The 14,653-nt window shown below is 40.9% G+C and overlaps 1 protein-coding gene across 11 annotated transcripts in view; it reads right to left on the reverse strand.

The window, feature by feature from the left end:
* Positions 1-307: 307 nt before the first annotated feature.
* IKZF2 (IKAROS family zinc finger 2) overlaps positions 308-14,653 on the reverse strand; it is a 184,563-nt gene continuing 170,217 nt past the window's right edge. For 6 of the 11 annotated variants that reach the window (XM_086955574.1, XM_086955567.1, XM_086955566.1 and 3 more), the window contains 2 exons: positions 5,424-5,564; positions 308-1,889 (listed from right to left, as the gene is read on the reverse strand). In XM_086955574.1, the coding sequence (XP_086811700.1) occupies positions 1,162-1,889; positions 5,424-5,564 (869 nt within the window). In that variant the 3' untranslated portion in view covers positions 308-1,161. The remainder of the gene's footprint in view (positions 1,890-5,423; positions 5,565-14,653) is intronic. The other 5 variants (XM_086955573.1, XM_086955572.1, XM_086955570.1 and 2 more) reach the window with 1 other exon arrangement.

Below are 14,653 nucleotides of genomic sequence, written 5' to 3' on the forward strand. Positions count from 1 at the left end.
AACCTCAAAAGGGCAAGGCTTACTCCAACATGGGGCTGTTGTGTGGTGTTTTCAGTAGTCTAGAAATGGCTCAACTTCTGTGAGACACAGGAATCTTTCACTGCTTTGCAGTAAAGGTACTTTAAGGTGTAGTCAGCATTTGTAAATAAGCAGCTGTGCTTGCGCTATTCACAGATATTACTGAAAATATATGTTTCTGTATGTCTTTCCCAACTTTAGAGTCATTTTCATGACATTTTGTGGACTATTATTTGCATGGGGTGCTTGCCTCTTTTTGTTTTATATTTTTCATTTATCATTTTTCAGGTTTATTTTTTCTATTTGTTCTTGACGTGTTTCTCTGACTGTTTCTACGTTCACTAACCACTATCCCGTTACTAAATAAGGCTTTTACCTTCTTAAGTCCTTGGATTCATTTCCTGAACATATTGCACGACTGGGCCTTGTATATATATGTGTATGTGAGCAGCCAATAAACGACTCTCCAAGGACTCGTTTCTGTGCCCTAAGATGATGCAGAACTACACACATCCGTCCCCATAACATGGGAGTGAATGACATTAACAACCTTGCACACTGTCAATTTTCAGATCCACATGGCTTACTGCAATCTCAGGGCATTTTTACAATGACAAAAAAGCTGCCTGTCAGAGATCCAGTCTCCCACGTTTCAGCCATGGCCCTAAAGCTGGTACGTTTTCCCTAAATATGGTAGAAGTGTTTAACAAATTCATCCAAAACCCAGTCTCATGATATCTGAGGTAAAAGACTAACCACTTATATGACCCCATAGACTGAGCAATAAGGGATTGCATAAATGCTGGGTGGCTTCAGTTTTGATGACACGGTCATTGAGGGGGTGTATCTTAGACTCAAAAATAGGCACTCAATCTCTCTTACTCTCTTCTTCCCATACTTATCTATATATGTATATCTCTGTTTCTCTTTTGTAGTTCCTTCTATAAACCAGGGCAAAGGTATCTTGGAAAGATTATACAACATCATAGTAAGATAACAATCTTTCAAGTTAGAACTAATGATAGCCCCCCACCCCAGCAATGTACCCAAAATCATCAAATGTCCGAGGAAAAATTGGGATTTTAAGTGCAGTACTTCATGTCCAGTTTAACTTCATGACCAATACCAACAGAAGGCTCAGTTCTAGTGGAATGCATGTTCGCCTCTGACAATGTGAGATGAGAATTCATAGCGGTCATGACTCCGGTAGCCGCAGATGTTGCATTCTAGTGGGTCTCGGTAGCCATGGCAACCCATGTGGATAGTGTACATGACATGGTCCAGAAAAAGAACACGACAGTGCTCACACTTGAAGGCCCTGACCTGGTCACCTTCACTGTTAAAGACCTTGTAGATGTCTTTTGAAATGTCTGCCGAGTTCTTGCCAGAATTCAGAACCTTGCCATCCTCCTTCATGTAAGTTGGGCTCCGCTTCCTCTTGTTAGCGAAAGCGGAGAGCCCTTGGTAGGATTGCCGGTCTTCATGGCTGCTCTCTGAATCTGTGGTATCCAAGCAGCTGTTCCCAGGTGAAACCTCCCTCTGCTGGGCATGACTCTTTGGTCGGATGAGGGAGATGGGGCCATCTAGGTTGTTGTCATTGCTATCTGATGTCTCCCTGCTGGTGGGCCTCTCTATTCGGCCTGCGTGGTAGACCGGATTGTATGGTGAACCGATGACCGGGGCCACCTCTGCAATTGTGCTACTCGTGTGTTGCTGCATCAGTGGGCGCAGTGCCTCAGCCCCAAGGTAGGTAATGGCATTGTTGATGGCCTGGTCCATCATGTGAGACTGCATCATCTCTGCTTCCTTCTCGTAGGGCAGGTTAACATCGTAGTGGATCTCAGGGTAGCCAAACCTTATTAGTTTTTCACCTGAGAATCAAAAGAATGCAGGCGTAAGGGATGAGTATTATACACAAGAGCAATTAAATGAAATTAAAACTCAAGATAACTAACAATTGCTAAGACATAATGACAGTTTTCATGTTATTTCTAGCTCGCTCCGCCAGAACATAAATTACCAAGTACACCTTATCGTATTCATTCATTGGTTAGGTACCCCATTCTAAAGCAGGATAACACTGTACATGTTTGGGTTGGGTTCTTTTATCCGTGTTATGCTTTTATAAATAATTCACAGAGTGACGGTGGTTTACAGTATCAGAGTCCCGTGGTCTTTGGTCCCAGCTCCTCAGTGGCAGTACATATGTTCTTTAGCATGTATTTGTTTTCAAGGAGCATATCTTCCGTCATAGCAAATGATTCATCCCACAGATAAAGCCCTCTAGCCAGACACATTGTTCCTTCCTGCAGATTGCACCTCCTTACCACAGACCACACCCTTGTCAACAGTCTGAGCCTTTTGTACACAAGCACAACAACCTTCCACAGACCACGCACAAATGTGACATTCTGAACTTGCCTCCTACCTGGGTGTCTTATATCTCTTGTAAGAATATCTTCACATCTAACTACAAAACATACCATGCCTTTTCCCCATAGACCAAACTCCTCTGCAACATACTCTGAGCCCTTCACACAAGCCAAATTGCCTCCTACAGACCACTAACTCTTAGAGTAATTAGACCAAACCTCCTCCCAACAGGATACACTCGACTCCAAAGATCATGCATTCCTCTAAAACATCATGTCATCTTTGTATCTGCCTATATGAAGACTAAGCCCATATCCCAAAAACATTGACCACTTCCGATAGATTGTGCCTAGGGTCCACTTCACCTTCCAAAAAGTCAACTGATCCTTCCTCAAGGTTGTGTCTCATCCTCAATTCACACCTATCCTCCTTTGCTCATGCTACAACTTACAGAACATTGATTTGCTCTCATATTATTTAATTCTATCAAAGTTCACTAATACATTGAGCAAAGTTTTTGCCGGCCATTGCACGTTTTGCCACAATAGATGAAAAACTTCCGAGGTTTAGTGTGGGCCTTTTAGTGTGGGCCAGGCGCGGTGCGTCCATTGGGGCGTAGGGGCGTAGCCCCACTAAGCCCCAAGGACCCACCGCGTCATCACTAAAATACAAATAAAGATATTAAAATAATCGCTCTAACCGCCGGCCGGGAGACACCTTTTCCGGAGAGCGGGGGGGGGGGAGGGGCAGGGGGGCAGGGACTGGGAGGGGGGGGGTGAGGGGGCTGGGCCTGCCGCAGCTGCGGAAGTGGATTTTTGGGCAGAAACTAGCCTGCGCATGCGCAGATTGTTTCCCATGTGCAGTTCCCCTTAGAGAGAGGACCAGGGGGCGGGCCGCAGCCCCCAGGGTTGCACAGGGCGACTGGGCGAGCAGTCATGGTGCCCACCCCAGCCAGGGTCCCTGTAAAGAACAGAAAGGGGTCAGGTATCTTACGGTCAGCTATGACTACTTGCACTGATAGCCATATAAACGAAATAAATATCAACGGAAATATAGAGTGTTAAAAGAAACGTGTAAAGAAAGAGAAAAGACATAGATAAGAGGGAAAGGGAATGAAAAGAGGGAGGGAACAATTGCAGTGAAGGGAAAAAAGGACGGAAATAATGCGAAAATAAAAGCGGGAAATCAAGAGAGATTGTTGGGAATTAAAAAAGCATGAGTGGGAAACGGATGGATGGCCAACAACAAAATGCATTTGACTATTTTTAGGTCTCTCTTTTAGCCTCATCGCTGTTTGACATATTCCCCTCCTGTGCTGAGGGTCAATGATAATGGGTGTGGTCATGACGGAACGATTCCGTCATGAGCACAGCTCCACTAAGCCTCATGACGGAACCGTTCCATCATGAGCATCGAAGGGGTTAACCAGAGCTGGAAATGGGAAACAAGCACTGGCAAAACCAAGACGTTTTGCCTATGCAATGCAATGTTTTTAGACATGCTCGCTGCAGTGCAATATGCAAATTAGTTTACGCCTCACAACTGTCAAATGTCACCAGCCGCCTCTGGTGTGGGCATTTATCTCAGGCAAGCATAGTCAGGAAACACATGCTTGCTAAAAATACTAACTGGTGCACAAGTTTAAGTCAAGATCAAGCATTAAATGAAAGGCATGCCCTACTTTAAGCAAACCCACACTGTCCTACAGTCAGCAGATATGCCCGAGAACCAATGTGGCCACAATAGAAAACTGAGTGCAGAGGGTGCGCCCAGAGATGTTCTTCCATTGTCATGGAGAATTTTCATCTCCTGAGTATGGGGGATTTTGGTTTAAAACCTTCACTAACAGCCAAAAATTGTAATCTTCTTTCCATCCCGATGGCTAATTTAAAGAGGGAGATTTCTTATAGTTGCTGCACCTGAAGTGTATTTTTTTCACTATGACTAAATGAAATTGTCAGTTTAAGCAGCTCACAAGCTTTGCAGTAAAGGATTATTCCAAATGAAAACAAAAAATCATATTATGAAATAAATGCATGGGGTGTTTTGTATTCAAACCTTGAGATGTCATAGTCTAATTTGCATAGAGATGTACCTTTAGGGTGTCTTGGTCGTTATCTAACTCTCAAACATACTTATGCAGCAAAAAATATTATTTCCAATGGCTCTGGACAATAGGAAAGACATGTACAGTTACTTCTAAAAGGCCTTTATGGTAGGCATTTACTTGGGCTGTTTGTGGTTAGGCTCAAGGCGTCGTTTATACAGTGTGCATGGGTTGCAGAATTATGCTAATCCATTGCTGTGTACCTAATTTGGGGCCTATTAGATATAGAGGTGTATATTGCCTGTGATTTCCTGATGATGCTATGTTGAATACCAATTACTTTAACATATTTAGGCCTTACTGTCCTAGTTCAATGTTGTGTTGTACTGGATCGCTAAAAGGTGCTTGATGTCTCCTACAGGCTACATTGTGTATTGCATTGATAAACATTTCACACTGTGTGGTTCCTAATATCCGTTGCTGGAAGGCTGGGTAATGTGTAGCTGCTGATGATTGCTGGTTTCCTAGAGCCTCACAGCTGATGCTCGTAGTATGTGTAGTATATCCTAGTTGTTCTTTGTATTGTGTCCTATGATATTGGTTTTAGTCTCATGAGTGTCTGAAGGTTGCAAGTTGCAGGTCGTACGCTGTTTCATCATCAGTTGTAATTGTTTTGCTTTCTCTGGACGGTGGGTTAGAGAATTTGCAGGGGTTATTATGGATGTTGTTTGAAAATTGAATGTCTGGCATGAGACTGACTGCCCTACCTCCTGTTGACCTTTCAGAGGCATTAGCCTACAAGCTAATCTCCTGAAAGGACCACAGGTTAATCTGACTCTGGAATTAATTGTCTTTACACCACTAGGGAAGCTGTAACTTATAACTTTCAGGACCTATCAAAATAAGAACATTTTCAGAGCTGGCCATAACAACAAGTGCTTACAGCGAATTAGCATTATCAAGGAAAAGACAGCAACTTGCTTACCCACAAACTTCTGTGGGGTGGAGCTTTTACGCTTTCCCATGTTGCTTGCGAGTCTCTCTATGACCGCCGGTCTCTCAAAAGGCACCAGGGCTATACTGCTGTCCATCATGGTCTCTTCCTTGCACTCGTCCATGGGAGGCCCTACATAGAACCAAAACGGCACGTCAAACCAAGCTGGCTACGCTTTCAGCTTATTTTTAGCAAATATAAAAATGACCAATCATTCATTTAGCAAATTTACACGTACACACAATAAGGTGCACCAGGGCAGACAGCTATCAGTGGGTGACAAGGGACTCCTTATGTTCTCCATTTTGATAGTCAGAACCTGCTTTAATTAAACATTTCCACCATGACTTAGACTGCTGAGCATCACCAAACCCAAAGAACAGACTCGGACAGCAGCAGGAAAAAGGGCCCCATTCTGCTGACCTAATGTAGTTCAAGCCTGCTCTGGTTGAGTGGATCTGGATTTTTTGTGGACACAAAAGTGTCTGGGATTCATTGTGGCAGCCAGAAGGATCCTACTGAGGCCAAGATGTGAATCGAGAACCCGTGTCAATTTTAACAATATTTCTTGAAAGAGGGAGATGCCCAACAAGAGAGTTAGTGTACATCTTACTTGAATGCCTGAAATATGCAGCTAATAAAGTTTTAAAACTCTCAGTGACCAATCCAAACTCCTGAGTGATGGATCAAAAATGTTGATGGTGTGGCTCGTGCCTGCCAGCTTGCTTCTTGCAGACAGTACTTCAAATTCGAGTTAATGGGACATCACCGAAATGAGACAAGTGGTTTAGAATTCTGAACCCAAATGCCCAATTTTAAAAAAAATTCTAATACAGAATTCATCCGTACTCGTCTGACCATGTAAAAGCCACTATGCCCTCTTGAAGCATCACCAAATGCTGCCAAAATTCCTATTTGATTATCTACCTCCAGACCAGTGTAGTCTAATCTTTAATATGCCTGCAATTTTAACACCTTGTTCCCGTGTGTTACCCTTCAGAGAATCCTGTCACTTCACGAACCTCCGCTTTGTCTCTGTCTTTACCTGCTGATGTCTTGTGCCCTGCCTTTGTTTCTCCTCTTACGGCTTCACAGAGCTGTTACTACCACTCCAGTGCACTCTGCCCACATGCTCCTGCGGAATATATATTTTTATTTAGGCAGCTAAGTAGCAGGTCACAAATAACACTGCCCCGAAATATTTCCATTACTTTATATTTCTCCACGACTGTAAAATGTCCTCATTGTTTGCTTCACGAATGTTTTTTGCACTGATCATTACAAAAAATAAGACGCCTGCTTCGCCAGTTGACAAAACATTCGAACGCTGCGAGCTCATCCTACGTATGGCTCAGAGATCAAGATTGTCTCACTTGTGTGTCTCCGCTTCCTAGCAGCAGCAGCAGCTGCCGCGAGCAGCGCGGTGAGAGATCAAGGCGCCATGGCGGTGTTTGGATCAGTCTGCAGCGGTGTCACCCCACCTCCCGCTAAACTGCCTCTCTCCACAAGCTGTGGCAACACCTGGCCGGGCGAGGCAGGGAGGGGTTCGCCGTTACAGCACGTTCGCATGCTGCAATGCAAGGCCGCAAATTGAGATTCAAGTTTACCTGCTTCGTTTCCCTCCTCTTCTCGCTCCCTTCCCCTAACGGAGCCGACTTGCTGGCAGCCAGAGACATGCTGGCAGGCAGGTGCTTCTAACATGTCAGGAGGGCTGGGACAAAGCCACGTGCCAGTCAATGATTCCACAACTGTTTGCTTAAAAACGCTTCTCCCAACAAACAGTCCCTGAGCTGCTGCTGTCAGTCAGATTTGTAATCACGGACTCAAAACTTACAGTGGCATGCTCTGGCATTTCAGGGTTTGTAGTATCATAAAATTAAACGATTATAACAAAGTGCTTTTTCACTCTCCTTATTTTTCATGACCCTCTGGTGCCATCTGCAATGAGCTATATTGGTCTGGCACCGTAGAGCAAAGCCATACTTGGGCAGAACTGGCACACCTAGTGTGGCAAGGGGTGTGCCGCGCGTTAAGGCTCACCAGCGCCCACTCAGAAAAGCAGGCATATTTACGTCAATATTCCTACTCTTAATGAATATAAAATAGTCCTAGCCCGCAGTCCTACCTCTGTTTTAATGTTGGTAAAGTATAGTGTTGCCTTATCCTACCAGCATAATGTAAAAAGACATGTACAAATAAAATGTAGAATCTTTATATGTCCCTACCATTAGAATATCCCCCAACATAACTTCTGCATCTCAAACATTAGTGCTTTACTTCTTCCTCTACATGGCAGGCTCCAACTGAAGCCATTTGACAGGTGTTTAATTTATGGCTATTGGTGGTTGTTTGTTATAAGATGTGAGGTGCCTGGTTTCTGCAGCAGCTGCTGTGCAGGGGAGCCCCCCACGCTTCAAGGGGACCCAATCCTTCAGGACGGGTCTTATTCAGTCCAAGGCCAATTAATATATGTCAGATATGGGAGACTCAGGGGCCCCTCATCAAATTTTGCAGGGAGACTCCATCTTTTTGTGTTATGCCCTGGATAAATAATAGCTGAAAACACCATCACTTCCTATGGCACTGTTTTAAGATGTATGTCGTGTGGAACTCCTTGAGTGTAACCAGCATCAAGTGCCTGACTATTCACAACCCTCCCGCTTTTTGAGTGCCATTTGTCCTACACTCTCGCTTATTGAGTACAAACTGCCAAAACCCTGCTTTTCACACATCTCATCCGCAACACTGCAACCTATAAAAAACGTACAGCCACTACTTCTGGTATATTGCCCCAGTGCCCAAACCTTTAAAACACCACTAATATCCTACCAAGCAAGTCCTTCAACCAACAATTTTAAGTAACTTCTTTTTAAAGTCTCATAGCCCTTTTATATGAAGTTCAATACATTGCCTCATGAGAATGCAAGCCCTGAAGAGCATGGGGTTGTCTGCTGGTGCATGGGTGTATTATATCTTTGAACAAGTTGCTGTGCTGCTGTGAACTAGCACCTGTATAATTCTGTCAGTATGTCTCAATGAAATGCACAGCACTGAGTGAGCACCGCAGAACGTTTCAGTGTATCATTGTTATTACTTTAGTTGTTATTTGTGTTATTTTTTTTAATTTTATTCTTAACCTTATCTTAACACTTCTGTATCAAGTCGCATTAAAGATCTTCAGCAAAGATCCAATGTTTTACGGTTTGCCAATAGTCACTGCTTGGGCACAACTATAATGTTTACTCAAATAAAGGCACTTTAAATGGATTGTCCGAACTAAACTTGGTGATTGAACTGCTATTAAGTGAAAGTAGTGCCCATTTTGTGAGCCTCATACAAATGAAAGTTGTACCCACCCTGCTGATATTCGACGTTTTTTATTAATAGAAAAATATATGAATCTAATTAGGCGTATCTAAATTAAAAGATTCTTAGCAATGTCATTTATACGTATTTATTAGGGGCTGGATCGTTTCGAACATAGACACTGTACATAGCAATAATGTGGTACAGGAGAACATTGGTCGTTCAGTAGTAATGTTAAGTGCTCATGAAGCATACTTGCCGATAATGAAGCACGATATGGCAGTTTAATACATGTGATTTATTTCATAGCTTGCTTATTTGCATCAAGATGTACAGGTGTCTGGTGTGAGTTATCCTTGTGGGGATGGAAACAATTATCAGCTGTGCTGTCAATCTAATTGGTGGAGGAAGGCATTCAGCAGCGGCCGGAATGACTTGCGGTAGGGGGGTAGGTGGGGGGGATATTGGGGAGGAGGGGGGTTGCGTGGGTGGTCAAGATTGCTGGAGGGAGGGAAAAAAAGAAGGAAAAAAAAAATCATATACCTTGCCGCCGCCCGGTCCCGCGTCGCTGCTTCTGCTCTCCTGCTTCCGATTTCAGGAATAGGAAGCAGGCAGCCAGGCTCCTGCCCCTAAACCAATCACAACACTGACATTGCGGCGTTGTGATTGGTCTGAGCGCTGTGACGCAGCTCTCAGCCAGGGGCTGTACAGGTGCCCTGTTCTCCATGCAGGCTGTAATACAGCCTGCATTGAGAAGTGAGAAAGTGTGCATGACTGGTTTGGGCGGCCAGAGAAGGCTGACCAAACAGTCACTGCACACTTTTAGGAGTGGTAAACCACTCCTCCACTACCCTGCTCGCAGAGAAGAGCAGAGCAGCCCCGTCCACTCACCCACCCGCAAACCAGCCAAACATAAAATGATAATAACTAAAAGTTATTATCATTTTATGTTTTTGCTTCTGCACTGCTTGAAAGCAGTAGGGCGATGCTCCTCCGCCATAGAGGAGGAGCCGCCGGCATGAAGGAAGACTTCAACAACGGGAAGCAGCTGATTGGCGTTCAAGGAGGCGGACGTGATGATAGTTTGGTGGAAGAGGTTGAAGGACCTAATCCTGAAATGGGTGGGGGCTAGTTTTGATATGATGTCTGACTGACAACACTGACCATGAAACAACGCAGCAGGAAAAGAGAAGAGAAGCATGGAGGGTTATCTTGAATACAATAGTACAGTGCCTCAACAGCGCTCTATATTCAACAAACACAAAGCCAAAGTATCTGTGGGAGAGGTTAGAGAGTGTATGCAGGGCACAAAAGAGAGGAAACAATATTTGAGACCATTGAGGAGGCTGGATTAGCAATCCTGTTTATTCATCGCTAGGATGCTGAAGAAGGACTTAGCAGGGAGGGTAGGGCAGATTTTAATGGCTGGAATCCAGCAGCTTATGCATACTGGTATGAAATATTAAAACAAAAATTCATTTGGAGTAGGAGGATATCAAAACATCAGGGGGAGCAGAATGGTGATAGAGACTGGTGCAAGGGCAGTGTATGTGGGGAAATAGCAGATAGCACTTTGAGAAGATTTTAACTTTAGCAAGCCTAGAAGCATGGCATTCAATGCCAAAAGGGGTTCACTGACACAACATCGATGTAAAAGATATCAATGTTAAAAACATCAAGAAAAAACCTATAGACAACAAAAATATCGACTACGATTCTTAAACAGGTAAGTACAAAAATATTGACTAAAAATATTGATGTATAAAATATCGACTTTTATATAAATATAAAATAAAATATTATATATTAAATATATAATATATTAAATATTAAATATAATTTTAACAAAGTAAAATACATTGAATTTACATTTTCGTGAAATATAACAAATAAACACACAAACATAATAATTTATACATATATTTACTTTAAACGATTCATAAACTATTATTTTTAATTTATGTTAAAAGTTTAAAATATTATAAAAAATATATATAAATGATTTAAAATATAAAAAACAAAAATCTATAATAGATTAAAACACAAAACTATTACAAAAAATATTTAAACTTCAATTTCACAATACAATCAGTGCAACAGTAGGGAAATTGTTAGATAGCAAAGAGGTAAAAATAACTATTCCAACTCCAGTGAGTGCAACAGTAGGGTAAGTGTTGGATAGTGAAGGGGTAAAAATTAATACTCCCACTCCATTGAGTGCAACATTAGGGTAAAGTGTTGGATAGCGGAGAGACAAAAATTACTATTCACACTAAAATAGTTATACAAATAAAACAATTAAAACAAATTAAAAATAAATAAACAATATTTAAAAAATGAAAAATCAAATATACTAAATCTATGAAAAGAAAACATATTATAATATTAATTACCTATAAGAAAAACCTACAAATATTTTATAAAATAAAATAATAAATACATAAATAAAAATGTAACTTGGAAATACTTACAAAGAAAAAAATGAATGAATACATACATGTATTTATTTTATTTCCTACCCTATAACACCACGCAAAAAACAAAATACTTCAATTTTTAAATTACATTTAGCCCCATAATTAACAGAATTAATAATCAATCAAAAATATTATTAATAAAAAACTAATAAACATTATTTGACTACACACACTTTTTTTCAGTTTAAGAAATTTTTATTTTGTTTAAAGAAAGTACAAAACAAAGATAATATAAGAATACTTAACACTTTAATATCCACAACACACACCTAAATTAAACTATAAAATAATAAAACACAATTAAAATGTATTTGTAAATTAAAAACTATTACTATTAACAGCTAATAATAAAGGGCCCCATTAGGATGGCAGGCGAATCTCCCCCGCCGGGCTGGCGGTTCCGGCGGGGGGGATCCGCCCGCCATCCATAGCTTAAAGACCACCCGGCCACATTAGGTTGACTGGGAGGTCCGCGGCGGATAGAAAGACCATCCGCCGCTTTTCCACCCGTCGACTCGTCGACCGGGTGGAAAACATGCATAACATGGTGACGGCGTCTGCAAGACACCGCCATCCATATTATGATGCAGGCGGCAATTGGCCTTTCCATAGCGGAGACTCCGCCATGGAAAGGCTTGCGTTTTTTTCTTGGGGGGCCCGTTGTGGGCCACCAGGGGGTTAGGGGTGGCTGCTTGAACTTGGGGGGTACCTATGGTACCCCCCTACATTTGCATGCACAAGGTGGCAGGCACCACGCGGTGCCTGTCACCTTGTGCATGCAAATGCGCAACATGCATTCCCAGCATTGGGGCGGGCGGTGCTGTGAGCACCGCTCAACACAATGCTGGGTATGGGGATGCCACCGCCATGGTGGCGGTGGGATCCTAATTGCAAGTGCAGGACCGCCGCCCCCTGGCGGATGGTTCCGCGCCGCCATCGTAATGATGCCCATACTAACTAAAAACATATTAATACCCACCCTTTACCCCTTTAAAAGTAAAAACAACACACACAAAAATAAACAATTACCCCAAAAAAATATCAAATAATTAACATTATTTAACAACTATATATTAATTATTTAAACACAAATTTCTTCCCAACCTGTACTCCTATAAACATCACAACACACACCTAAAATGAATTACACAATTGCCATAATAAAAATTTAAATAATGTAATTAATATCAATTAACAAACATTTATAATAAAAAATAAATTAACTACTTAACATCTTTTACCCCTATAAACCCCAAAACACACACCTAGCATTAATTACACAAATATGATAACTAATTACCAATTAAGTAATTAAAAGTAATTAACAACCAATTATTAATTCATCAACTTAAAATTAATTACTTCTCACCCTTTACACCTATAAACACCACAACACACAGCTAACATTAATTACACAATTACTATAATTAATGTCAATTAATTAATCAAAATGAATTAACAACCAATAATTAATCCATAAATTAAAAATAAATTACTCCCCACCCTTTGCAATTATAAATACCACAACACACACATAAAATTAACTACAAAATTACCATAATTAATGACCAACTAATTAATTAAAATTAATTACCAACCAATTATAAATTAAATAATAATAAGTTACTTTACACATTTAAAACTATAAAATATAAATCAAACAAATATTAATAAATAGAATATAAATACTTAATTTAATGTAATTAACTTACTTCAAACCCTATTCTCCAATAAACCCACTACCCGATACAGAACTAGAAACACAAAATTCAAATAATTTTTTTATAACTACTAAAGATTTAACACAAAAATACAAACAATTCTTAACCAAAAAAAATACACTGCATACATATAAAATATATACTAAAATACATAACATTAATTAAAAAAACGATATTTTTAACAATATTTTTGCAAACTATATTAAACACTTCGATATTTCTAAAATCAATATTACTTACTTTAAGTCGATATTCTTTTCCACAAATTCTTGCTGTCAATATTTCTGAACCACAATATTTATTAATCGATATTTATGCAACTCGATATTTTTACTCGATATTCTGTCTGCACACCGCCAAAAATTTGTCAGGCAGCCACAGTAGATTGGATGGAGGGAAGGGCAGAGGGAAGGCGGGAAGGATGAGAACACCACTTTGTATGTTGCCAGCACAGTGATGCTAAGAAATACTGAAGAAGAATGTCACCAAGGGACATGGTGTTTACGTTGTAAGAAGAAGACCAAGGATTGGGCCTTGTAAGAATCATAATGATATGGAACAAGACATAGAGCATGAGGACCGAAAGAGAGAGAGAGAGAGAGAAAGAGAAAGACTGATTGCTGAGATTGCAGATATGTCAGCCCAGTTCTGTGCTAATAATGCCCACAGAGGTGAGAGTTCGTAGCAGGTTAGGGATAGGGATTCCACCATTGAAATGCAGGCCTTTAATGGGTCAGAGAGGATAATATGACATCTGACTGCATGTAAAGTTGTTCAGTGTTCTCACAGAGAACATCAGATTATACTTTTATCCCAGATACAGAATGGATAGCCTGTCAGAAAGCCTGTCACATCCATATCAGACTCACAGTAGTGCAATTGCTGCCAGAAGGCTTTGTGTATCAAAGGGTTCCAAGTTATTGAACCTGCAGACTTCAATGAATTCGGAACCCAGCCATTTGTTTCCCCCGTATCCTAAAACACTTTGATTCGGTTTACAGTGCTAGTAGTTTTCAATGGTTCCAAAATAAAGCAAGCCTTTTTTTTGTAAATCCCTTTATGTTACTCACTGTTGTTTGTAACATATTGCTCCAGCTTATTCTCTGCCACTCCACTAACTCGCTGCACTAAATAAACTCATTTAATCTTACTATTCCAACTTGTCTGCTATGTCAGCATTGCCAGCAGTCATTCCACCTCAGGATTTCTCTCTTGCTGCACTTCTGCCTGATCCCCAACATGACTTCTTTCCTTAAAGATATCAAAAGATACCTCTTTTGCTGATAATATTTCTGATTTGTCATCTTCTTCTTTTGGGTGCTAGTGCCAAGAACTTCCCAGGGAACATATATTTTAAACATTAATTAGTTCATTAATTCATTCAAATATATGGGCAATATCCTTAGGTTCTTTACCAGTTCCCTGGAGGTAATTTCCGATCTATGGATGAACCCTGAAGCTAGAATCTTCATTACATTTGTAGCACTAATCTACCAATAGCACCTCAAACCATTACCCGATAAAAGTTCACTCAGAGTCAGACAGCATGTCCAGTAGAACCAAATTGTCTTCATTGTTATTATGCCAAACAAGTCCAAAGCGCCTAGAGGTACGTGGTAGATGTATGGCAAAGAGCAAGTATGGGTAGACGTGAGGAGGATATTGTGGGAAAGGAGTGCCACATTTTTGAATCCTCGTGACACATCAGTAGTTGGTT

Source organism: Lissotriton vulgaris, chromosome 2_1 (genome assembly GCF_964263255.1).
Source record: "Lissotriton vulgaris chromosome 2_1, aLisVul1.2, whole genome shotgun sequence".
Lineage (NCBI taxonomy): Eukaryota > Metazoa > Chordata > Amphibia > Caudata > Salamandridae > Lissotriton > Lissotriton vulgaris.